The sequence below is a fragment of the Kogia breviceps genome, chromosome 2 (assembly GCF_026419965.1).
Source record: "Kogia breviceps isolate mKogBre1 chromosome 2, mKogBre1 haplotype 1, whole genome shotgun sequence".
NCBI lineage: Eukaryota > Metazoa > Chordata > Mammalia > Artiodactyla > Physeteridae > Kogia > Kogia breviceps.
The window spans coordinates 64,829,638-64,855,032 of record NC_081311.1 but is presented as its reverse complement, the minus strand read 5'-3'; the positions used below and the strand labels follow the sequence as shown (position 1 = coordinate 64,855,032).

The 25,395-nt window shown below is 42.4% G+C and overlaps 1 protein-coding gene across 2 annotated transcripts in view; it reads left to right on the top strand.

Moving 5' to 3' along the window:
• The first annotated feature begins 1,730 nt into the window (after nucleotides 1-1,730).
• TET1 (tet methylcytosine dioxygenase 1) overlaps nucleotides 1,731-25,395 on the top strand; it is a 138,834-nt gene continuing 115,169 nt past the window's right edge. For both annotated transcript variants that reach the window (XM_059052655.2, XM_059052653.2), the window contains exons 1-2: nucleotides 1,731-1,963; nucleotides 9,363-11,393. In XM_059052655.2, the coding sequence (XP_058908638.1) occupies nucleotides 9,486-11,393 (1,908 nt within the window). In that variant the 5' untranslated portion in view covers nucleotides 1,731-1,963; nucleotides 9,363-9,485. The remainder of the gene's footprint in view (nucleotides 1,964-9,362; nucleotides 11,394-25,395) is intronic.

Below are 25,395 nucleotides of genomic sequence, written 5' to 3'. Positions count from 1 at the left end.
TGTTTCCCCAAAGTATGGAACTGTGCCTGGCACATGGTATGGACTCAACTAATATTTATGGAATGAAGAGAATAAGCGTTGCCATGGTCTTTTTAAAAAAATTTATTTTATTTATTTTTGGCTGTGCCTGGTTTTAGTTGTGGCACATGGTATCCTCGTTGAGGCATGTGGGATCTTTCATTGTGGCGTACAGGCTTCTCTCCAGTTGCGGTGTGCAGGTTTTCTCTTCTCTAGTTGTGGCGCGCAAGCTCCAGGGCACGTGGGCTCTATAGTTTGCGGGCATGCCGGCTCTCTAGTTGAGGCCCACGAGCTTAGTAGTCGTGGCGCAAGGGCTTACTTGCCCCGGGGCATGTGGGATCTTAGTTCCTTGACCAAGGATCACACAGTCCCCTGCATTGTAAGGCGGATTCTTTACCACTGGACCACCAGGGAAGTCCCACCATGGTCATTTTTCTACATCTTTGTGTGATTTTCCCATTTCAATACTTTTTAAAGTTAATCATTTCAATTAATTGACAAAAGCCAGGATATTGGTATTACATGATAGTCTTTCTCTTTTTGTTCTTTAAGATAATCAAGTTTTGAGTCAAACTCTCACAAGATATTAACAATTAGGCTTTTGGAAACATTGACTGAGAAGAGTCCCATTTTTCATATCAGATTTATTTTAAACACCATATTTCTTTCTCTGATCAATGTATTTATCTGATCGTAGCACTGAAAACACTGTAGTGCAGCCATTAGTTTGTTCTGCTTGCAAACCCAGAATGTGTTCCTCCTGGGTAGGAAGCAACTTGCATTCAACTCTGTGGGCCTAGCTTCTAACTCAATAATAAGTTTGAATGAATCAATCGGAGAGAAAGGTTGAAAGTTTAGGAATCTTTCTCAAAAGAACAATCTGGTTATGCTTATTAATGCAGGTAAAACAAAGAATAAAAATTATGTGCAGAATGGGGGTAGAATAGTGTGGAAGGCAATGATAGAAGGAGTCTATCCCTTCCGTTGAAGTTTGACCTGGGAGGAATGATTGTTCCGTGAACAGCATTTTCCTTACCACTGTGACTCCACTGAAGATCTGGATTCCCATGTCTGTTTAATAACTGACTGCTGGAAGAAGCAACAGCCATCAAACACTTAGGGAGAAATTCAGATGCCCCAGGCAGTCTTAATTTTGGCATAATGCTACTGGTTATTCCTCCTAATGATAAAAACTTACTTCTTCCTGTGCCTTCATTTCTTCATCCATAAAGTGAATACCGCCAAAGTACGGGGGCAAATAACTAACAAAAATGCTATGACGACCTTTGCAGGCTCTGAGTCAAGGGAACACAACCCTCCTCTGGCTTCTCTCTAAGGTGTTGAGGGCAGTTTTCCATTGCTCGCGACGCAGATATGCCTCAACGGTGTCATCTCTGACCTGGCGTCCCATTAATATACCTATAAACATTCAATTGAGAGACCCTAAAACTTTTCTCTCAGCCCGAGAGCCCCTTGGAAAAAAGATAATGACAAGAAAACGTTGACAACGCTCTCCCTCTTCAATACTCTCCTTTGACCTCAAAAAAAAAAAAAAAAAAAAAAATGTCAAGAGAGAGGAGGGCCAAGAGGAGGGGTAAGGGTCGAGAGAGGAGTCCAGCTCCAGTTTGGGGAAATCCAGCTCGCGTTTTGCCTCTCGCTCAGTAGTGCAGGGTCCAGGGAAGGCAGAGCCCCAGCTTCGCTCCCTGAGGTCTGTCCTGGGGAGACAGTGCTGCTCCGGGGGGCTGACCTGGCGGGGAGTGGCAGCGCAGTCCGCTCCCGCGCCGCTTTGTGCGCGCAGCCGCTGGGCCCTCTGCTCCCGGGTCTGCCCCCCGGGACGCCCCCCTGACCCGCCCCAGTCATGCAACTCTACCTGCCTTTCCGCTGTGGACCTTCGCGAAGCAGTCGCCCACCCCGGGGGCTCGGGCCCTGACCCTGCCAGGAGCCGGTAGGTGTTCGCCCGGGGCCCACCCGCGCCCCTCGCGCCCGCCGGGGCCCTGGGCTCCGAAGTTGCGGGGACGAGCGCAAGTTGGAAAGTTTGTCCGAGGGCTGGTGCAGGCTTGGAGCCGGGGGGACGCGCGCAGCCCTCGGAGCCCGAGGGGGCCAGTGGTGAGTTGGGGTTGGGGCAGAGGGCAGGGGTCCGGGGAGCCACACGCGGAGGCCGGAAGGCGTTGCGAGGGGCAGTGTACCGCTGGGGCTGGACGTGGGCCGGGGCTCGGCGTCCGCGGGGCCGCCGGGGCCGCGGGGGTGGGCCAGCTCCCCGCGGCGACCCCCCCACCCAGGGCTGCTTGGGGCGCTTTTGTTGCGGGTGGCAAACAATGCCCCCCGGCCGGAGGACACGGCTGCGGCGCCGGGTGGGGAGAGCTGGAGCGCCTCGAGGTAGGACCCCGGGCTCCTTTGGAAACCGGATTGCGGGGGGAGGGCAAGTGCGGCCTCGGGGGGTGATGCCTGACTGGGCCGGCGATTGATGCGCCTCGGGCTGAGGAGAGGGAAGAGTGAGGGCCAGATGCGGGTAGGGCAACTCTGGCTGTCCCACGCTCAAGCGTACCCCCAGACAAGTTTTCTCCCTCCCCTATGCTAATATAGGGGGCCGGTTCCTGGAGAAAACATTTGGCACTTGCCTCCTGGAGCTTTTCCGGGAGGGGGCTTCGGGGACGCAGCTTTTGGAGTGGAGGTGGTAGGAGAGTCTTGCCAGAGGCTGACCTGGAGTTAACGCTGATCCGGGAAGAAGGGAGTGGAGGAATAGAACAGTGTTCTGTCAAAATGGCCTTCTAAAAACTCTTACGAGCGCCCCGCGGTCGCCGAACGCGCTTGGCTTGCCGTCGCATCAGTCCCACTAGGGCGGAATCCCGGAGCGGGCCCCAAGGGTGAGAGGTCCGCAGAGCCGGGTGCCGGGGACCGGCCGAGAGGCACGTGAGGGCCCGGGGCTGGGCTAGGTCTCTCGCCGTCTCCCCCTCACCCTTCTCTCCTTTTCCTCCCCTCCCCTCCCTCCCTCTCACCCACACTCCCAAAAGATTCGGCTCCCAAGGGCTGTGTGCAGTCCATAAATTTCTACAGAAAGTGGTCGGGGAGTTGCTGGCCTGCCCCTGTAGACTTTCCACCGTAATGGGGAACACAGATTGGGCTTTTCTGACCCAATAAAAATTAATGTATCAACAAGAGAACAGATATCGCTTGAACTAGGAGTCTTTTCCCCCGCCGGCAACTCGTCCTCCTCCCAAATTAACCAGGTCGCTCCAGTGCCTCTTTCCTCCCCCGTAACACTCTCGGGCACACAATGAGCTGCATGATATATCATAGTAAGGATCAGTTTATAAAGACATGTTTGAAAAGTGTTTCAAGACCCTGAGCGAGGAAAAGATGAGGTGCACAACCTAGTGTCGGCAGGGTGCGCTGAGCGCTTGCACCCACTTGAGTTGCAGGGCGGTGCTACAGGGTAGCAACCCCAGGTCCGCCCTGAACCGAAAAGGGACCATCCTTCTCTCCTCCCCATCTCAACGTTAAAGAGTAAAATTAAAACGTTGGCTTCCTCAGTCCTCACTCAGGATGCCAAAATGAATATAGAAAAGGTGTTTGTGAACCAGTTAGGGCGAGAGCTTTTTAAGGCATATTAGGAATTTTGTCTACAATTAAACAAGGCGGGTGTGTAGATAAGGAGATGTTTGGGGATTGGTCAGCGTTGTTTCTAAGAACTAAAAGCCTCAGGTAACGTGATGTTGGGTGCGCTTCCTGATTTTATTGGTTTTATTGGTTTGTATGAGTTATACAGGTTAAAGTCCAAGTCCCTTGCCTCCCCAATTAAGAGATCTTAATTAGGTTGGTTGTCAATGTATGACAGTGTTTAAAACAATGTTATGATTTCAATTAAACTTCCGAATCAAGTACGAGAGTTGTTAGTATACTGTCTGTATCTCTTTGCAAAGATTGGTAGCTCAGATTAAGAACTCCTGGATCACCGCTTACCATTTTAATGAGGGTTAACTATGGCTCCCAGCTCTGGTCTACCAGAATTGTTCGGTTGGAGGTTTGGATCACCTCTGTCCCTGCCCTTTGTTTCTCTTCCTCCTCCAATCTTCTTTATCTTGTTCGTCCCTCCCCTCCCCCACCCTCTTCTTTGCCTCTGTATTTTTCCTTCTCTGTACACTTAAGTTTCTCTTTTTCCACCCCCTCCATCTTTCTACCTTTAGTCTTCAGCATTTTGATCCCAGTTGTCTTTTTATACTCTAGCTTTATTACTATATAGCCCTTCCCCTTCCTCTACTTTTTGGCTTTTTTTTTTTTTCCATTTTAGACATTTTCTTCCTTCTGCTTTTTCCTCTTCTTCCCCACGTGTTTTATGCTTTTCTTGTTTTTGGAATGGTCATTCCATCTCCGTTTAACTTGCCCCTTCCCTTTTCTGTGGCCCTTTTTGGCCTTTTTTTCTTCGCTCTCTGCAGGGCAGCAGGGGTGTTTTACATATGGAAGGAGCCTTTGACTAAATCTGCTGGCATTCTAGTGAGTTTCCCTCCACAGCCTTTCCATGTGCCGAAGGCTCTCACACTTCCTGTGGTACAAAACTATCTAGGAACTGCAAGCAGCCCGCCCACCTCCTCTTCCTTTAGAACTAAGTTGCTGGAGGAAACTAAGCCAGGTGGTGCCTTTTAAAAAGAAATGTTTTAAGTCTTGTATTTCTCAGTCAAGTGCAGTAGCCTTTAAATTCTAAGGAGCTGAATGGAGTGACTATTAAATCAGAGTTTCTTTTGCAACTAGCTCTATGTATGCAAATACTACTTTTTTGGCCACTGCTGGTGGTGGGAAGGATTGCAGTATAATTTTAAATTGACATGTGGGCTGGATGGATATATCAGTTCAGCCACTTCCTGACCAGGGGACTTTGGGAGATCCAGAAGGAGGAGGGGGGATGTAAGTGGGAGAGAATTTTTCTGACACGGTACTGTCGATATTGTCCTTTACAGACAACTGATACAGTTTATGAAGTCAGCTTTTCAGTTTCCAGGCAAGGTGGTCACATCAAATAATTGCTTTTTTGTTTTTAAGACCTTAGGGAAAGGCTGACTACTTAGTAAGCTCAGATAATATTGAGGCAAAAGTCTGATCCTGTTTGTTGACCAATTTGGTTAGGTATGTTTAAATTATGTGTGAATAATTAGCAGATCCTTACATAGGCCCTGGGGCCTGATCTTGCCACTTCTCCACTTTCTCTGTAATCTTGTATTTTCTTCCTTGGGCTGGCATCTCTTTTCATGTTTCAAATTATGAGTTGGCCCATATCTCCTGGAAAAAAAAAATTTTTTTTTTTAATTATAGGTTAGGGATCTTGGTGCCCTCTGGTGAAAAGACTAGTTAAGTAATGTTTTGCATCCCACAGTTGTTGGGAATTTTGTTTGTTTCACTTTGTTTTCTCTTCTAGGAAAACAAAAACTCACAGGATAGTGTCAGTTAATTGCATGTGGTTCCCCCCTCCTGGGCCTCCTATATATGTTTGATAAACAGGGACATTATTCTCTTATTTTCTCTCCAATCATGTTATCCTGTAGCAACCTCAGTAGCACTAAGACTCTTGAATATACTCTAGTAGAATAAAACTGATTTTGAGAAATATTGAAATTTCAGTTTTCATCAGAAATGAAAAACAGAAGTGGAATTAGTATTTAATTGTAAATGTATTTTTCTATGACTTAAACACTCTGTAGTAAATAAAAGCACAAAAAAAGGAAATAAAGCATTTAATAATGTTTACAAATTAATAAGGAAAATAAATTTCAGAAGATCTGTGCAGATAACTCCATATTTAAATGTGGATCTATATAATAGAATGGACTCCAGCCCCCCCAGCCCTGGGGATAACTTAGTTTATTTACAAAAGGGGGTTACATTTCATCATTGGAGCCAAGTAAAATTAAGATCTTGTGGGAGTCCTTATTTTGTTTCTTTGGCTGGGTGGTACCCAGTGGTTTCTTCCCTGCATTTGGGTTTTTCAGGGGTCATTGGCCTCTTTCACAATCTCATAAAAAGGCTGTTACCATTCAAAGAGGCCACATCTTTCCAATCCATGTTGCTCATACCTTTTCCATTTCCTTGACAGGCTCTTTTTCAAGAGATAAGGTTTGAATAGTAAACATTATCTTAATTACAAGTCTGGATTTCTAAAGCACTTCCATTTAAAAATATAAAAGAATATATGAGACAGAGATCAATTTATAAACTACTTTCAAAAGCAGATCCCATGACACCCTCTGGCATATTCAGATTACTTGCAACATATATGAATTTTAATTTTCATGGCTGATTGCAATATTTTAGATTATATGCTCTTAATAATTTTTTTAGCAAGGTAATCCTGATATAAGAGTTAAAGCATGTTTAGACAGATATTGTTGAATTTCTAGAGAATGGAATGGATTGTTTTTTGTTATCCGAAAAAACATCCTTATAAAGATTGCTGACTTTCTGGAGATTAGAATTGGAATGTCTTTTGTTTTCTAAAAATGCTGGTACAAAAGTCAATGGTCTTTGGAGAAAATATCCTACAGCTTTTCACAGCCAAAGAAGTAGTGCAGCCAAACTTTTTTTTTTTTTTTTTTTTTTTTAAGGAAAGGGGGAAAGCCATAAGCTTAGATACCAAGAACTCAAGTGGAGTATTCTCTGGCCTACTATTTGTATTCAGCACAGGTTTATCAAAATGTTATTTTTCTTGTGGTTAATGTTATCACTAGTGTCTATTTTAAAAGTCTTTCTTAAAGGCTCAATGCTTTGACTCTAAACGTTGTTCTCTGAGATCTTTTATTATAGCGTGTGGCCTACAACGTGTTAGATGACAACAGAAACAAAAGAAGTAGATCTTGTTTTGCAGGATATGGCAGACTGAGGATTAAACTTGTTCTACGATAATGATGACTACCATTAAGCTTATGGCTAGTAATGTTTCTGATCTGGAAATTGAACCCATGTCTACCTAATTCCAAAGTCCTTCTTCTTACCTCAGATATCACAAGGATGAAACCACTACCACTAGGTTTTCCTCAGAGGAGCCTATTGATATCTCAAAACAACCTCATTTCAGATGCAGAAACACTGACTCCTGTTAAGTAGTTTGCTGAAGGACACAGCTGGTGACCACAGATTCACATTCAGGGTTTTCTGATGTGACACCGTCTCTAGCCACTAAACCAACTAGTGCATCCCAGGATTACCAGGATCAGATGAGTACAACAAAAACAAAACCAAAATTTGAGAATTGGTAGAGGGCTGTCAAATTTTTACTTTGCCAAGTAATAACATTAAAAAAATAAGCCTATCTCCACCCTTTCACAAAAAAATAACTTTTATTACTTTATTTATTTATTTGGCCAAGCCTCGCAGCTTGCAGAATCTTAGTTCCCCAACCAGGGATCGAACCTGTGCCTTTTGCAGTGGAAGTGCAGAATCCTAACCACTGGACTGCCAGGGAATTCTCCATGTTTTTTATTTTTAATTTTTATTTTTATTTTTATTTTTTTGCGGTACGCGGGCCTCTCACTGTTGTGGCCTCTCCCGCTGGGGAGCACAGGCTCCGGACGTGCAGGCTCAGCGGCCACGGCTCAGGGGCCCAGCCGCTCTGCGGCATGTGGGATCTTCCCGGACCGGGACACGAACCCGTGTCCCCTGCATCGGCAGGCGAACTCTCAACCGCTGCACCACCAGGGAAGCCCAAAATTGATTTTTTTTTTTTTTCTCCATGTTTTTTAGAAAGGACATTTTAATGAGAGAAAACAGGAAAGCATGATTAAATAATAATAAATTCCACCTTATGAAAAACTTTATACGGCCTCATTTTTTTAAAATAGAAGTGTAGTTGATTTATAGTTGTGTTAGTTGCAGGTGTACTCAGCCTCTTTTTTTTTCTCTCATTTCACCACAGACTGGTGATCACGTGGTTGCAGACCAGTTTTTGGTAACCATTCTCCTACACCAGATTTTCTTACAAATCCAGCAACCTGTCAACTGTTGAAGAATCCTCACCCAGTTTGTTGTCACACTCTTGATTCCATGATCTTTAGGAAGTCTACTGATATATTTTGTACGGTGAGCTTTACTCTTCCTCATAGCTTGGTCTTATTTGGGGTCAGGGTAGGCAATCTGAGGAGACAAAAATGCAACTGATGATGACTCTTAGTCCGTCCCCTTTCATTTTCTCCTCTTTTCTTACTTTTCAAATAATAGCTGCTTATCTAGTATGCTTTACTGTTCTAATTATCTCATTTTCTCTTTATTTCCAATTTCTTTGCCTAGGCATTGATCATGAGACTTTTGGGACCCTTGGTAGAAGGGAGTCTAGAACCATCCGTCTTTGGATTAAGTCGGGTGAAAGAGGAAGGAGGGACATCATTTCTGGGTGCGGGCAGTGCCTGCCACAATGCTTTCCTCATACAGAGGAGGTACTCAACAGTTATTTGTTGGACCTGTGAGTCTTATTTGTAACCTAATCTGTAAATACTAACTCCCAAGAGTTTATGCTACTTTTGTGTACATGTAGAAAACTCAAAATTTGTGGATAGTTAATTGGAATATGTTATTAATGTTACTGGATCTCCAAAGAGTAGAGTTTCTTGGATAATACAAGCCTCTTCTTCCTCTGGGTTTACCAGCTTTACTGTCCAACAGATGATACCTCTGCCTGTATGGTGATGTGCTGAGGAAAGAGCTTAAGAGATAACTTTTTAAGTATCCATATTTGTAAAGACTAGGATTTGAGCTTTAAACTACATGTAACTGCAAATAGTTGTGGTTTCTTTTCTTTTCTTTTTTTCTTTTTTTTTTTGGTTGCATTGGGTCTTCCCTGCTGCGTGCGGGCCTTCTCTAGTTATGGAGAGCAGGGACTACTCTTCGTTGCTGTGTGCGGGCTTCTCATTGCGGTGGCTTCTCTTGTTGCGGAGCACGGGCTCTAGGCGCATGGGCTGCGGTAGTTGTGGTGTGCGGGCTCAGTTGCTCTGCAGCATGTGGGATCTTCCCAGACCAGGGCTCGAACCCGTGTCCCCCTCATTGGCAGGTGGATTCTTAACCACTGCGCCACCAGGGAAGTCCATAGTTGCGGTTTCTAATGTAAAGAAACTCCCATGCTTAGCTTATTCAAAGAACTTCATCACCTTAATCAGTTGTCACAGAAATTAAAGTTAAAGGAGCTTTATTTGTGAATCCAGGATTTATAGGATACTTTAATATGTTTTATGTCTATTATATTTTCCTTTTGCAGTCAATATTCTCAGTTCCTTAATTTTAATTAATAATTATTAGTAAATATTCTATTTCAAATGAGGGACTGCATAGGAGAAAGACTCACTCCCAATGTTTTGTCATTGTTATTTCAGACCCAAACCTCCTGCGACTGACACACAACCATGGTGCATCCGGATTCTCCTCAGAAGTGAGACTTTCCAAAGGACCAATGACTCTGTTCCTCATGCCCTTTCAGTTTTTCCTACTCCGTAGCTATGTCTCGATCTCGCCATGCAAGGCCTTCCAAATTAGTCAGGAGAGAAGATCTAAACAAAAAGAAAAACAGCCAACTGAAGAAGGGATCTAAGCCAGCCAACAAAAATGTGGCGACAGTCAAGACTGTGAGCCCTGGAAAATTAAAGCAATTAATTCAAGAAAGAGGTGTTAAGAAGAAAACAGAACCCAAACTGCCTATGCCAGTCAGAAGCCTTCTGACAAGAGCTGGAGCAGCACGAATGAATTTGGATAGGACTGAGGTTCTTTTTCAGAACCCAGAGTCCTTAACTTGCAATGGGTTTACAATGGCTCTCCGAAGCACCTCTCTTAGCAGACGACTCTCCCAACCCCCAGCGGTCATAGCCAAACCCAAGAAAGTTCCACCTCCTAAGAATCTAGGAAAGCAACATGAGTGTGATTATAAGGTACTTACTGACATGGGAGTAAAGCACTCAGAAAGTGATTCAGTCCCAGTGCAAGACCCCTCAATCCCTCCTGATATAGAGAATCTAATTGGCATACAAAATGCATCATTAATAAAAGACGAGAGCCAAGAGACAACCCAGTCTTGGTCCCAAAGTGTGGAGGATTCCAAAATAAATCTCTCTATTCATAGTGGCCCTGCAGCAGAGGTTCTTTCTGGGTCATTGGAAGGGACACGTGGTGGTGAAGGACTATTCTCTAGAGAGACATTGAATGATATCAGTGATTCCCCTAGAATGTTTGCTCAGGACACTCTCTGTGTTCCTTTGCTCCAAAAAGCAGCCCTCAGGGTAACCTCTGAAGGAAACCCCAGCATTCAGTTAGAAGATTTGGGTTCACGAGTAGAATCTCTTAAGCTATCTGATTCTTACCTGGATCCCATCAAAAGTGAACATGATTGCTGCCCCACCTCCAGCTTTAATAAGGTTGTACCTGAATTGGACCTTAGAAACTATTTGTCTATTGGTGGGTCAATGTATCCTACCTCATTAATAAAACTCCTCTTGGCAGGCTCAGAACACGTAACCCTTGGTGCTAAACCAGACCATCAAGAGGTACTCAAATCTACCCCAGATGAACAGGAAGTTCCTGATACCATCCCTGTCCTAGGACAGGCCTTTAGTGCTGTCCCACATCAATGGGAAGTTCCTGGTGCTAACCCAGTTCATGGAGAGCCTCTGGGTGAGACCCCAGGCCCACCAGAGATTCCTGGTGCTATTCCAGTCCAAGGAGAGGTCTTTGGTGCTCTCTTAAATCAACAAGTCCTGGGAATAGTTGGTGGTACTGCCTCAGACCCCGATATCTTTCTTCCTGCTCCTCTTAACCCAATTGCTACCTGTAATGCTTTCCCAGAATGGCCTGAGGCCCAGAGCACTGTTTCATCTGGGCTTGAGGTCCAGGGCACTATGCAGATTTTGCCTTCGGGCTTAGGTCACACTCCTCAACCATCATCAAACTCAGAGATAAGTTCGGTACCTCCCGCAATGGCTATAAACAATATAGAAAATAAGAAGAAGGTTCATATAAGCTTTCTGCCAGCTAACACTCAGGGGTTCACAATAGCCCCTGAGAGAGGACTCCACCATGCTTCACAGGGCATTGTCCACCTCTCCCAGGCCAGTCCTAGCAAATTGGAAGGAGGGAGCTCCCAGATCAGTGCCACCAGCATGGTTGACATCAACACCACAGTGGTGTCTAGGCCAGTGTCACTTGTCAGTACCTCCTCTTCTCCTTCCTACACAACTTTGCTACCTACTTTGGAAAAGAAGAAACGAAAGCGATGTGGGGTCTGTGAGCCCTGCCAGCAGAAGACCAATTGTGGTGAATGTACCTACTGCAAGAATAGAAAGAACAGCCATCAGATCTGTAAGAAGAGGAAATGTGAGGAACTGAAAAAGAAGCCATCCATCATTGTGCCTTTGGAGGTAAGTGAATACCCAAGGGGCTGGGGACACCTGTGAGACTTAGTAGTGTGATTTGTGTGGAGACAATTTGCTTCTGTATTACATCCCTGTGCTTTCGTAAAATGTTGCTTTAAGATGCCTGTAGGAATTTGTGGACCTACCTGAAGTATGTCTTGTGCACTGAGTGATGCATTAGCTTATTTTTAGAATTTGTCTCAGAAAACTAGAACATAAAGATTTTCCATCATAAGTGTTGATGAAGAATAGGGAAATGGTATGAAATGTGGTTTTCCATTGTGCCTCATTTTGGCTAGTTGTGTTTCTTTTTTGGGGAGTTACAGATTTAAAAATTAGGAGCACAAAGTTACTAACTGTCTTGCAGCCTGAGAAACCAGAGGAATTAAACTTCTTTCCTTTTGAAAGAATAAAACTGTCTCTATCTTTAATCTTGAAACTTTGCCTTGGAGGTATAGTAAAGGTAAAGCTTTCGTCTCAACTTTTGGCTTGTGATTTTCACCTGCTCACAGGATTGTTGAGATTCAATGGTAATCAGAAGTTGAAAATGATTTTTAAACTCCAAAGTGACATACAAACATTTGTACTTATTATTACAGTTATGAAACTAAGGTAGTAAAAATATTGGTTGACTTAGACTTTGTTTAAAGGATTTTATGGAGGTTGGTTAATACTCAGACTTGCTTTAATTAAAATACCTGGGCTTCCCCTGTGGCGCAGTGGTTGAGAATTCGCCTGCCAATGCAGGGGACACGGGTTCGTGCCCCAGTCCGGGAAGATCCCACATGCTGCGGAGTGGCTGGGCTCGTGAGCCATGGCCCGTGAGCCTGTGCGACCGGAGCCTGTGCTCCGCAACAGGAGAGGCCACAACAGTGAGAGGCCCCCGTACCACAAAAAAACAAAACAAAACAAAAAACCTGTCAGCTATGGTGTTTTAGGATTTTTAGATTACTCGCTTGAAGTTATATTTATTTTGAGTCTACTATGAATATGGGTGTAGTAGAATAGATTAATTTAAAATATTATGAACTTAATTTCAGTCAACCTTTTTTCTACTTCATTCTGGACTTAAATTATCTGTCCAAAAATGCTGACTTCCTATTTGATTGACACATTGCAAATAAGAGATCAGACATTTAGCCAATCATGTATTGATGACATTTAAGTTATTTCTAAAATATTTTGTTATTATAAATCTTACTGCAGTTAACTATCTTCTTTACTCAAGTCACTTCACACATGTGGGAGTAGATCAAAATGTGGCCAGTAACTTAATAGTCTACATACTTACATCTAAAAACACTTAGTAGCCATATTTTTTTTTTTTTGGTGGTACGTGGGCCTCTCACTGCTGTGGCCTCTCCCTCTGCGGAGCACAGGCTCCAGACGCCCAGGCTCAGCGGCCATGGCTCACGGGCTCAGCTGCTCCACGGCATGTGGGATCCCCCCGGACCGGGGCACGAACCCGTGTCCCCTGCATCGGCAAGTAGCCATATTTTTATAACAGAGTGATCTCCCTGGTAAGCTCCTGATTTGTAACATTGCCAATAGACATTGTTGCCAAAGGTACTGTATCTCTAATAGGTATAAACAAGTTTGTTCTCCTCTTTTCTAAACTGGCTCCTCCTCTTGCATTACATTTTTGGTTAACGGCTTACTGTCTACACGGTCACCCAAAATGGAAAATTCAGTCATGTTTAATGCCTTTCTCTCACTCTCGTAGTATCTCTTGTTCTGCAACATCAGAGCACTTCTATCTCTCCATTTTCTTGGCTCCAGCTGTAGTTGAGCCTTTATCTCATACTGGGACAATTTCAGTGTCCTCTTTATTATCAGCAAGTATTTATTGCACTTCTACTCTGGGTTGAGGGTACCAGCTAGCTGGGAAGTCAGGGTGTTGAGTCAGTTCTCCTTAGGTACAGTTCAAGTTTTCTTTCTATAACCCTGTTTCTCGTAGTTTAATACATTTAGTGCTCTTCTGTATATGTAATTTATCTCACTCATAACAAAAGAAAATAGAGCAAAGTTTTCAGCGCCTTCCAGTTATAGATGAAGCCTAGCTTTCTTAGCATGGAACACCAAGATTTTCTTTAAAAATATTTATTTATTTATTTATCTTTATTTTTTGGCTGTGTTGGGTCTTGCAGCATGTGGGCTTCTCTCTAGTTGTGGCATGCAGGTTTTCTCTCTCTAGCTGTGGCGTGTGGGCTCCAGAGGGCGTGGGCTCTGTAGTTTGCAGCACGTGGGCTCTCTAGTTTAGGCACGCAGGCTCAGTAGTTGTGGCATGTGGGCTTAGTTGCCCCACAGCATGTGGGATCCTAGTTCCCCGACTAGGGATCAAACCTGGGTCCCCTGCATTGGAAGGCGGATTCTTTATCACTGGACCACTGGGAAGGTGCCAGTATTCAAGATCTTGGCATGACTGATCTCCTCTGTCTTGTTTGCTGTCACTTCTCACATTATACTTGAAGTTTCAGCTGTATCCAGCTACTTATATTTCCCCAAGCTCACCATGCATGATCCTGCCTCAGTGTCATTGCTCGTGGTACATATTCTTCCTTTCCCTATCTGACAAGACTCCACCCATTCACTCACCCCTCCCTGTGCCACACCTGCATCTGTGCATGTTCCCCGGATTCATTCCAGGATACTTTGTTTTTCTAGTGCCTATCTACCCTTGGTACAGTGATAGGTGGTAAATAAACACTTGTTAGTTAAATGAAAAGAATATATTTGCAACTCAAATAATCAGGTTTAGAAATTTAGATGTTGGCATGTGGTTTATTTCTGTAAACTTGCTCTGGCAAGCAGTGTGGCCACTGTTGTCAAGGTCCATCTGTTTGAGAAAAACCAGTATTTGTTAATGAATGAATGAATACCTTGGCTATTGCTCACAATCTCCTAAGCACCACATTCTTTATTAAAAACAAAACAAAAAACTTTTATTTTGACATATCCAGTTTTATAGAAATATTGCAAGAGTAGTATCGAGAATTTGGCTTATCTTTCAGCCAAATGATAACATTTTATCATATTACTTTATGTCTTTTTAGCTCCTCCCCATGTGTATATTTTTTTCTGAATCAACAGAGTAAGTTTTTCATAGACACGAAAAACAAGGATATTCTCTCCTATTATTATCAAAATTAGCAAATTAACATTGAACCATTATTATTATCTAGCCCGCAGACTTTATTCATATTTTGCCTATAAGAAAATATCCTTTTGACCTCCTTTAATTTGGAATAGTTCCTCAAACTTTTAAAACAACTTTACTGAGGTATAATTGACATATAATAAACTGCACGTATTTAAAGAGTACAGTTGGATAAGTCTGACATATACACTGTATGAACATTACCGCAGTCAAAATTCATTAATCCCCCAAATTTCCTTGTACCCCTTCATAGTCCCTACTCTCCTACCTGCACCCTTTCTCCTCAGGAAAACACTCTTTCTGTCACTGTACATTAGTTTGCATTTTCTAGAGTTTGATATAAATGGAATCATATAATATGTACTTTTTTTTTTTTTTTTTGGTTTAGAATAGTTCCTCAATATTTGTTTTTAATGACATTGCTTCTTTTGCAAAGTGCAGATTACTTATTTTGTCCCTCACTTTGGGTTTGTCTTATGCTTCCTCATGACTAGATTTGGATTATACATTTTTGTATGAATACCTTCTTACAGGAGGGACATGATGTCCATTTGTTCGACTATTCATGATCTTAATTTTGATTACGTGGTTAAAGATAGTGTCTTCCAGATTTCTCGATTGTAAAATCAGTACTTTTCACTTTGTATTTAATACATATCTTACAGGGAGATCAAGACATGTAAATATACTGCTCTCCCTCAAACTTTCACTCCCCAATTTTAATGTTCATCAGTGATTTTTGCCTGATAGTTGCCAAACAGTGGTTCTGTTTCCATTGTTTCTTCTAAATCTGTTAATTAGCTTTAAACTCCAAAGAAGAGGGCTTCCCTGGTGGCGCAGTTGTTGAGAGTCCGCCTGCAGATGCAGGGGACACGGGTTCGTGCCCCGGTCCGGGAAGATCCCACATGCCGCGAAGCGGCTGGGCCCGTGAGCCATGGCCGCTGGGCCTGCGCGTCCGGAGCCTGTGCTCCGCAACGGGAGAGGCCACAGCAGTGAGAGGCCCGCGTACCACAAAAAAAAAAAAAAAAAAAAAAAAAAACTCCAAAGAAGAGCTTTTTCTTCTTATTTGTTTCAGTGTGAACCTGTAGATTTTTGTTATATTCAGTAAGTTATACTCCTTTATTATCATTACTTATTTTGATGCTCAAATTTCCCCAAATTTGACCAGGGAGCACCTTCAACCATTGTTTGAAAAATTCTTTATTTTCTGGGACAAGTGTTCTAAGGTTTTCTATTTTCCATCCTGCCCCAGACCAGATGACCAGCTGTTTATCCAAGGAAACTTGGTTCTTTTTGGTGGAGAATGATGCTTAGAAACCAAGATCTTGGTAATAGGTATTATCATTGTTGCTGAAATGCCAGTGGTGTGTTCAAAAGTTAGAATATGTATATGTTGAATTAGTTCTCTCTCTTTCTCACACACACACACACACACACACCACCCTCATGCTTCAATGTAGTTATGTTGTTCATTTGAAATACAATTTTAATTAGTTTGTTTATTTTCTACTTCAAAGGTCCCCTATAGTTGATGATATTCATATTCTCTTGCTTTCTCCCTCCCCCAAAAGATAGCACTTACCCCTGACAAAGCTGATTCTGAAGAATGTATTGTGTTGTCCTTATACTGAACTCTGACAGTAGAGAGACTTAATCATCCAACAATGCGTGGAGAGGCAGAGGAGAACATAGGGAACACTTCTCTGAGGAATTTCATTCTGAGAGAGCAAGGAACAGTTGTATACTCATTTGTTTCTGTCTTCTTTTGCTTAATATTATGTTTATGAGATTTGCCAATAATATTGCTTATAATTATAGTTGTTCATTCTTGTTGCAGTGTAGTATTCCATTGTATGTATATATCACAATACCTGTATCCATTCTATTGTTAATGAGAAGTGAAATGTTACAGTACAGAACAGAACAGTGGAATGAACATAGCAGTACTACTATGAATTTTTGGGGGGAGGGAGGTGGTGGGCTGGCCACGCAGCTTGTGGGATCTTAGTTTCCCGAGCAGGAATCAAACTTGCCCCCTGCAGTGGAAGCACAGAGTCCTAACCACTGGACTGCCCGGGAATTCCCTGGACATTTTTTTTTTCTATGTTAAAATCTCTATAGTATTTTTTTTAACGGAACTTTATTTTTTATTTATTTATTTATGGCTACGTTGGGTCTTTGTTGCTGTGCGTGGGCTTTCTTTAGTTGCGGCAAGCGGGGTCTACTCTTGTGGTGTGTGGGCTTCTCATTGCTGTGGCTTCTCTTGTTGCAGAGCACGGGCTCTAAGCCCACGGGCTTCAGTAGTTGTGGCACAGCAGGCTCAGTAGTTGTGGTTTGTGGGCTCTAGAGTGCAGGCTCAGTAGTTGTGGCACACTGGCTTAGTTGCTCCGTGGCATTGGGATCTTCCCGGACCAGGGCTTGAACCCATGTCCCCTGCATTGGCACGCGGATTCTCAACCACTGTGCCACCAGGGAAGCCCCCTGGACATTTTTATAAAAGTCTTTTGGTGACTATATGCATGCATTCTATTGAGTGTATTCCTAGGAGTGGAATTGCTGGGTCATAGAATATGCGTATATTTAGCTTCCATAAATATTACCAAACTGCTGTGGTTGTTCCAATTAAGACTCTCATCAGTAGTGTATGAAAGTTCTACTTGCTCCACATCCTTGCCAACACTGGATATTTTCTGTCTTTTCAAAAAAATGTATATTTTCTGTTTTTTTTTTTGGCTGCATTGGGTCTTTGTGGCGGCATGTGTGCTTCTCTCTAGTTGCGGTGCACGGGCTTTCTCTAGTTGCGGCAAGCAGGGCCTACTCTTCATTGTGGTGCGGGGGCTTCTCTTGTTGTGGAGCACGGGCTCTAAGTGTGCAGGCTTTAGTAGTTGCAGCATGCAGGCTCAGTAGTTGTGGTTCGTGGGCTCTACAGCACAGGCTCAGTAGTTGTGGCACACAGGCTTAGTTGCTCTGTGGCATTTGGTATCTTCCTGGAGCAGGGCTCGAACCTATGTTCCCTGCATTGGCAGGCAGATTCTTAACCACTGTGCCACCAGGGAAGTCCCAATTGTGCTTTTTTTTTTTTTTTTTTTTTTTGTGTGTGTGTGTGTGTGTGCTTTTTAATGAACAGAAATTCTTAACTTTAATGTAGTCCAGTTTACCAATTCCCTCCTTTATGATAACTTTTTATTTCCTGTTTTAAGAAAATTTTTTTGGACTTCCCTGGTGGCACAGTGGTTAAGAATCTGCGTGCCAATGCAGGGGACACGGGTTCAAGCCCTGGTCCAGGAAGATCCCACATGCCGTGGAGCAACTAAGCCCGTGTGCCACAAATACTGAGCCTGCGTGCCACAACTACTGAAGCCTGTGCACCTAGAGCCCGTCTCCGCAACAAGAGAAGCCACCGCAGTGAGAGGCCGGAGCACCAGAATGAAGAGTAGGCCCTGCTCGCCACAACTAGAGAAAGCACATGTGCAGCAACAAAGACTCAATGCAGCAAAAATAAAAAATCAAATGAATAGGGCTTCCCTGGTGGCACAGTGGTTGAGAGTCCGCCTGCTGATGCAGGGGACACGGGTTCGTACCCCAGTCCGGGAAGATCCCACATGCCGTGGAGCAACTGGGCTGGTGAGCCATGGCCACTGAGCCTGCGCGTCCAGAGCCTGTGCTCTGCCATGGGAGAGGCCACAACAGTGAGAGGCCCACGAACCGGGGTGGGGTGGGGGAATTTTGTGTTTTTTTGCAACTTCCAATGTCATGAAGATGTTCTCTTTTGTTTTCTTCTTAAAAAGTTACTTTTTAAACCTTTCACATTTAGATGTACAAACTGGAATTGACTATTGTGTATCACATGAGATAGGAGTCAAGACTCATTCTTTTTCATATGGATATCTACTTGACCAGCACCATTACAGACATGACTGTCCTTTCCCCACTACTACAACATCAACTTTGTAACAAATCAAGTGATTGATTAGTTCTCAATCTGTTTCTAGACTGTTTCATTGGCCTTTTGTTTATTTTTCTGTCTGAACTCTCCTTAATAGACTTTACAACTAGTCTTGCTAAATGGTAGTATAAGTCCTTCAGTTTTGTTTTCAATATTTATTTGGGTTATTTTTTTGGTTCTTTGCATTTTCATTAAAAAAAATTTTTTTTTTGCGCTACGCGGGCCTCTCACCGCTGCGGTGTCTCCCCATTGCGGGGCACAGGCTCCGGACGCGCAGGCCCAGCGGCCATGGCCCACGGGCCCAGCCGCTCCGCGGCACGTGGGATCCTCCCAGACCGGGGCACGAACCCACGTCCCCTGCATCGGCAGGTGGACGCCCAACCACTGCGCCACCAGGGAAGCCCAAAAAATTTTTGATATATGTATTTATTTATATTTGGCTGCACTGGGTCTTAGTTGCCACGTGTGTGTGGGATCTTCATTGCTGCATGTGGAGTCTTCTTAGTTGTGGCATGTGGGGTCCAGCGCCCTGACCAGAGATCGAACCCAGGCCCCCTGCACTGGGAGTTCGGAGTCTTAGCCACAGGACCACCAGGGAAATCCCTTCATCAAAATTTTTGAATCAGCTTGTAAATTTCCACCAAAAACCCTGTTGGAATTTTTGTTGTTTGTGTTGAATCTATATATCAGTTTGCAGTTAAATGCTCTCTCTACCACTGAGCTATACCCCCCTCATCAGTTTGAAGAGATTGACATTTTTACAATATTGAATCTTCCAGTTCATGACCATAGTATATCTTTATTTATGACTGACTTTCAGTAACATTTTGTAGATTTCAGTACAGATTTATTTAGTTTGTTTTATTTTTAGGTATTTGATATCAAAAATTTTTGATATTTATTTTACACACATCAGTGATTGAAGCCCATTTACTTTGATAAGTAAGAATATTGATAAGCAAATATATTTCATGTATTTGTTCCTCACATCAGAATTATTTTACTTACTATTGAGAGTTGGAGTGAGAAAGAGAAAATACATGTACAGTTTTAAAATGTTAATATTTTTATTATTAGAATATTTATTTATAATAATATATATATATATATTTAAATTTATTTATTTTGGCTGCGTTGGGTCTTCATTGCTGCGCGCAGGCTTTCTCTAGTTGCAGCAAGCGGGGGCCACTCTTCCCAGCGGTGCGTGGGCTTCCCATTGCAGTGGCCTCCCCCGCTGCGGAGCACGGGCTCTAGGCTTGTGGGCTCCAGTAGCCGTGGCACGTGGGCTCAGCAGCCATGGCTCAGGGGCCCAGTTGCTCCGCGGCATGTTGGATACCCCCCAGACCAGGGCTCGAGCCCGTGTCCCCTGCATTGGCAGGAGGACTCCCAACCACTGCGCCACCAGGGAAGGCCTATAATAATATTTTATTATATGAAACAAATGTACATTTTAAAAACAGAACTGTTAGAATTTTTTTCAGAATTTTTTTCTTCTAAAATGTACTTAGCCCCCAAAGGCATATGCCATTTCTCAGAATGTTAACTACTAATGTCTGGGAGAAGTAAAAACAATTTTGATATACTTTTTTTTTTTTTTTTTTTGCTGTATGCGGGTCTCTCACTGCTGTGGCCTCTCCCGTTGTGGAGCACAGGCTCAGCGGCCATGGCTCACGGGCCCAGCCGCTCAGCGGCATGTGGGATCTTCCCGGACCGGGGCACGAACCCGTGTCCCCTGCATCAGCAGGCGGATTCTCAACCACTGCGCCACCAGGAAAGTCCGATCTACTCTTTTTTATCATAGATTATATTTTGGTCTCCCAATTGTTTCTTTTAATTGAACAACAAGGTGATTAGATAGTCTTCCCAGTGATCTCTTTGGCCAAGAGATAAAGTGTTATTTTTACCAAGTTTAGTTCAGCTTAGTGTTCTCCATATTCAGAAATACAGTTAATTAAAACCATTAACTTTATAACTCATAGTCATCTAGGAATTTGCTCCTGGCTAGGTATTCCTCATTTTGCATTTGTAATTTAGCATACTGAGACATATGCATTATTCTATTCATTGAATAGTGAGTGATGTTAAAAGAGGGGGAGAGGTGCTTTTTAGGGACTTAAAGGGTAGGTGCTTTGGCCAGGCTACACTTTCACACACTTTTTAGTATGTTCAAAAACAACAAAAACAAAACACAGTTGTTTGTAGATATGCTTCTGAGGGCAGTGTTTTGACTTATGTATCTATAGCTTGATGACTTGGTATAGTATCACACATTTAATTAGCATGAATTGAATGACTAAGCAGTTTGTGAGTTGGTTGCCAAAGTGAAATAGTTTCTTAATATTTACTCCAATTAATATTTTTTGTTTCTTGGGTTTTTTTGTTTGTTTTTGTTTTGCCATGCCAGGCAGCTTGTGGGATCTTAGTTCCCCGACTAAGGATTGAACTTGGGCCATGGAAGTGAAAGCTCCATGTGCTAACCACTGAACCAACAGGGAATTCCCTACTCCAGTTAATACTGATTTTTTTTCCTCCAAATATTAAAGGGTTTATTATATGCTTGGTTAGATTAATAGCAGTATATTAGATAACATTGTAAAATGTGCTATTTATTACCATGCTACCTTCTTAGCTAATAGAAATTACACCTGGAAAAATAGCAATACCTATATAGTTTGTGCTTGAAAAGCTAAAAGTTAAGTAGTATTATATGATACAAATTGAACCACTGACTGTTCAGTATCCTGTGGATAGTGTGTTAACAGTCTAGTTTCAGAGATGTCCCTTCAGAATTGGTTGACATACTTGTTTAATTTTATTTTATCCATTTTAGTGGGAGTTGCGTGGGACAGGCCTCTTCTGGCCACTGCTTTTCTCAGTGTTTTCAAACAACCAGATTTCATTTTGGCATATGTTATATATGGCATATGGAACAAATTTTTGCTACCAACTCTTGCAATTGAGGGCAGATGTTATATGTCCCTAAATGTGCCTTTAAGGAATCTCTTTGTATCACTACTGAGACTTCAGTAGCATACCTCACCACAGAGCTGACCATAGGAAAAAAAGCCTGTGGCGTCTAGGATCTTTGCATGTTTAGAATATGTATATATATGTATAACTGAACCATTTTGCTACACACCAAAAATGAATACAACATTGTAAATCAAGTAGACTTCAAATAAATAAATAAATAAATAAAAATAAACCCCAAGCATGTAAACAAAACCATGCTGATCTTGACTGATTATGACTGGTGGGTTTTAATTTCTGGAATCTTGTCAGTATGGTTCAAATCTTACCTTGCCATTTTGTGTAGACCATTTTATCCCAAAAGAAAAAGGCGTGAAACTGACTTAACACCTTCATCTAGTGTCAGTATAATCCAAGTTATACTATCACTTACTAGTGAGCACTGTAGTTTGGTACATGTTTATTTTGCTACAGAGCTTATCTCCCCGTGTCTTTGTTGGTCAGCTTCTTGATATTTTCATTCCAGAGTAATATTTCAAGAGTTGATGGTTTCAAAGCTGCAAAAGTCATTCTCCCTATAAAATAGCCAGTCACTGTAGTACTATGATGGATATGGCACTAGTGTAACCAGCTAGGAGAGAAGGTGGGATCATATAGTTTTGTACTATTATCATATTAAAATAAGACACAGCTAACAAATGAATCAAACTAATCTAAGCAATTCAGGTCATTACCTTGATAATGAGACTCAGTGTTCAAGTCATGACTATCCACAAAGTCTTGGCTAATTGTCATCAGCTCTTCATGTCTGCTAGTAAGCAACAAGAAAAATCTTGCTCTTTTCTGATTTATTTATGTCCCGTTAACACTGCTACAGTTTTAAAAAGAAGGGCATGGTGAGAAAGCAGTGATTAGAAGTGAGATGTTTAAATTACTTCTAAAGCCCAAGCTCAGGCTATAGAGGGTGCTAGCACATCATAGGTGCTCAATAAATGTTTGCTGAACAAATGATTCAATGAATGAATGAAATCTCATAAAAAATGTAAGATTCAGCCTATCTCACATACCAGTGTCTCTTAAAAACAAGTGCACTGTAAACCATTATATCCCATGTGTACTTAATATATCATCTCAGCAGCTAGTACCTCAAAACATTTTGGGGTTTATTCTTATATATGTCATTTTCAAGTACCAAAGATATTAGGATCATGGGATATCTGTAGCAGAAATTCAAGTAGAGGACTTGAGAAAAAAGTTTATCGGAAGTACACAGTGCTTTAAAAATATGTTTAAAAAGCAGCCGCTTGTGTTTAAAATAACTGCCATGTCCATTTGTGATTATGAGTTATACCAAGATGCAAAGTTTGGACACCTCAAAGTTCTAAAGGGAAAAGGACCATGAAAGCTCAAAATCATGTTTTTCTAATTGTAAATGGAGTTTAGAAAAACAATTCTAGAAGGATACGTACCTACCAAACCAAACTGTTGGAAGTGTTTACCTCTGAGGACCGGAGTTTTTGGATGGAGGATGGGTGTATTAGAAAATAAGTGACTTTAAATTTTGCTAAAATTCTTCTACGTGGCTTGAATTTCTACATAAAGAGCTTGTGTTACTTTAAAAAGTAATAAAATCAAAGTAGTGTAATTTGCATTTGGAAAGCTTAGAAGCAGGAAAGAGACAAACTTTAATTCTACTACCTAGATGCAACCACAATGAATATATAGGCATATTTGCTTCCAGTGTTTTTTCTGCATTTATTTTTTTTTTAAGATTTTTTTTGATGTGGACCATTTTTAAAGTCTTTATTTAATTTGTTACAATACTGCTTCTGTTTTATGTTTTGGTTTTTTGGCCCTGAGGCATATGGGATCTTAGCTCCCCAACCAGGGATCGCACAGTCACCTCCCTGCATTGGAAGGCAAAGTCTTAACCACTGGACCACCAGGGAGGTCCCTGCATTTAAAAAATAACATAGTTTTTAAATTTTTTATTTTGTTTCACTGGAAAGATGATGCTCAGTTGTACACGTTAAAAGTATACAAATTGTGGGCTTCTTTGGTGGTGCAGTGGTTAAGAATCTGCCTGCCAATGCAGGGGACACAGGTTCGATCCCTGGTCTGGGAAGATCCCACGTGCCATGGAGCAACTAAGCCCATGCGCCGCAACTACTGAGCCTGCGTGCCACAACTACTGAAGCCTGGGCACCTAGAGCTCGTGCCACCACAATAAGAAGTCCACACACTGCACGAAGAGGAGCACCTGCTCGCCGCAACTAAAGAAAGCCCGCGCATCAACGAAGGCCCAACGCGGCCATAAAATAAAGAAAGTATACAAGTTGCTTTGTTACAGTAAAGCTAACCGTGTAGACACACAAACAGAAAAAAATAAATAACATCTTTAAAGTTGAATGGGGTAAAATTTTTTCCTTTTTAACTCACTATATCATCAACATTTCCCTTGTAAGTAAAAATTTGTAAAGATTTAAAAAGTATGTGTATAATATTCCTTTGGGTAAATGAACATAACCTACTAAATTACTTTTCAGGACTGTATAAATTATTTTGGGTCCCATTTCAAATTATGTTCTTTTTTTTTTTTTGTGGCTGTGTCGGGTCTTAGTTGCGGCCTGCGAGATCTTTTGTTGCAGTGCGGGCTCTTTGTTGTGGTGTGTGGGCTTCTCTCTAGTTGTGGCGTACGGGTTTTCTCTCTCTAGTTGTGGCACACAGGCTCCAGAGCGCGTTGGACCCTGTAGTTTGTGGCAGACCAGCTCTAGTTGAGGCGCAAGAGCTCAGTAGTTGTGGCATGCGGGCTTATGGCACATAGTTGCCTCAGGGCATGTGGGATCTTAGTTCCCTGACCAGGGATCCAACCCGTGTCCCCTGCATTGTGAGGAAGATTCTTTACCACTGGACTACCAGCAAAGTCCCCTCAAATTATGTTCTTGACACTGGAATCTACTAGTCCTGTATTTCAAGCTAGAAGTATTAGCATAACCAAAATATTTAGTATTTTGTTAATGATTTATTATTGCCTAATGGTTTCTAAATCTTTACCACATTTGGAAACCTGAAGTTTGTACTTACAGGTATTTTTTGGAAAGTTAGGTCCATTTCCTTCTCTCAAAAAGAGAAACTAAAGTTTCTTTTACCTTCTTTCTGGTAAACACATCTTCATGCCCTCTCAAAGATGGGGGTTGAGGGCTTCCCTGGTGGTGCAGTGGTTGAGAATCCGCCTGCCGATGCAGGGGACACGGGTTCGTGCCCTGGTCTGGGAGGATCCCACATGCCATGGAGCGGCTGGGCCCGTGAGCCATGGCCACTGAGCCTGTGCGTCCGGAGCCTGTGCTCCGCAGCGAGAGAGGCCACAACAGTGAGAGGCCCGCGTACCACAAAGAAAAAAAAAAAAAAAAAAAGATGGGGGTTGAGCCAGCATTAAAGCATATCTCATTAGCGTAGCTAAATGACTGGACACTAGCCAGATCAGATTAGGTACTTGGTGTATTTTTAGCTACCATGGAAAAACCCAGAATTTTAAAGTTATTATTATTATATTAGTGCTTTAGTCCCACTAAATTTTCCACATGTTTTTTGGTTGCTAGACAAGAGTTCCTAAGACTAATTTGATCCTGGTTTAAATGATCCCAACACTTGCCTTTCATATGATGTTTCAAAAAATCATAAAGTTAGAACTTCTACATCAGAGGTTTTTAATCTGGATGGGCTTCAGTGCTCTGTGATCCCATCCCCTCAAAGTTATATGTAACATATAGTTTTATATGCATTTTTTCTGGAGAGATGGTCTTTAGCTTTCATTAGATTTCACAGAAATATATAAATCATGTCTCCTACTCCCCAAAGTAAAAACAAGTAACGGGGATCACACCAATCTTTTAAGACTTTGAAGGAGTGAAATTGACAACTGTTACTCTGGTTAG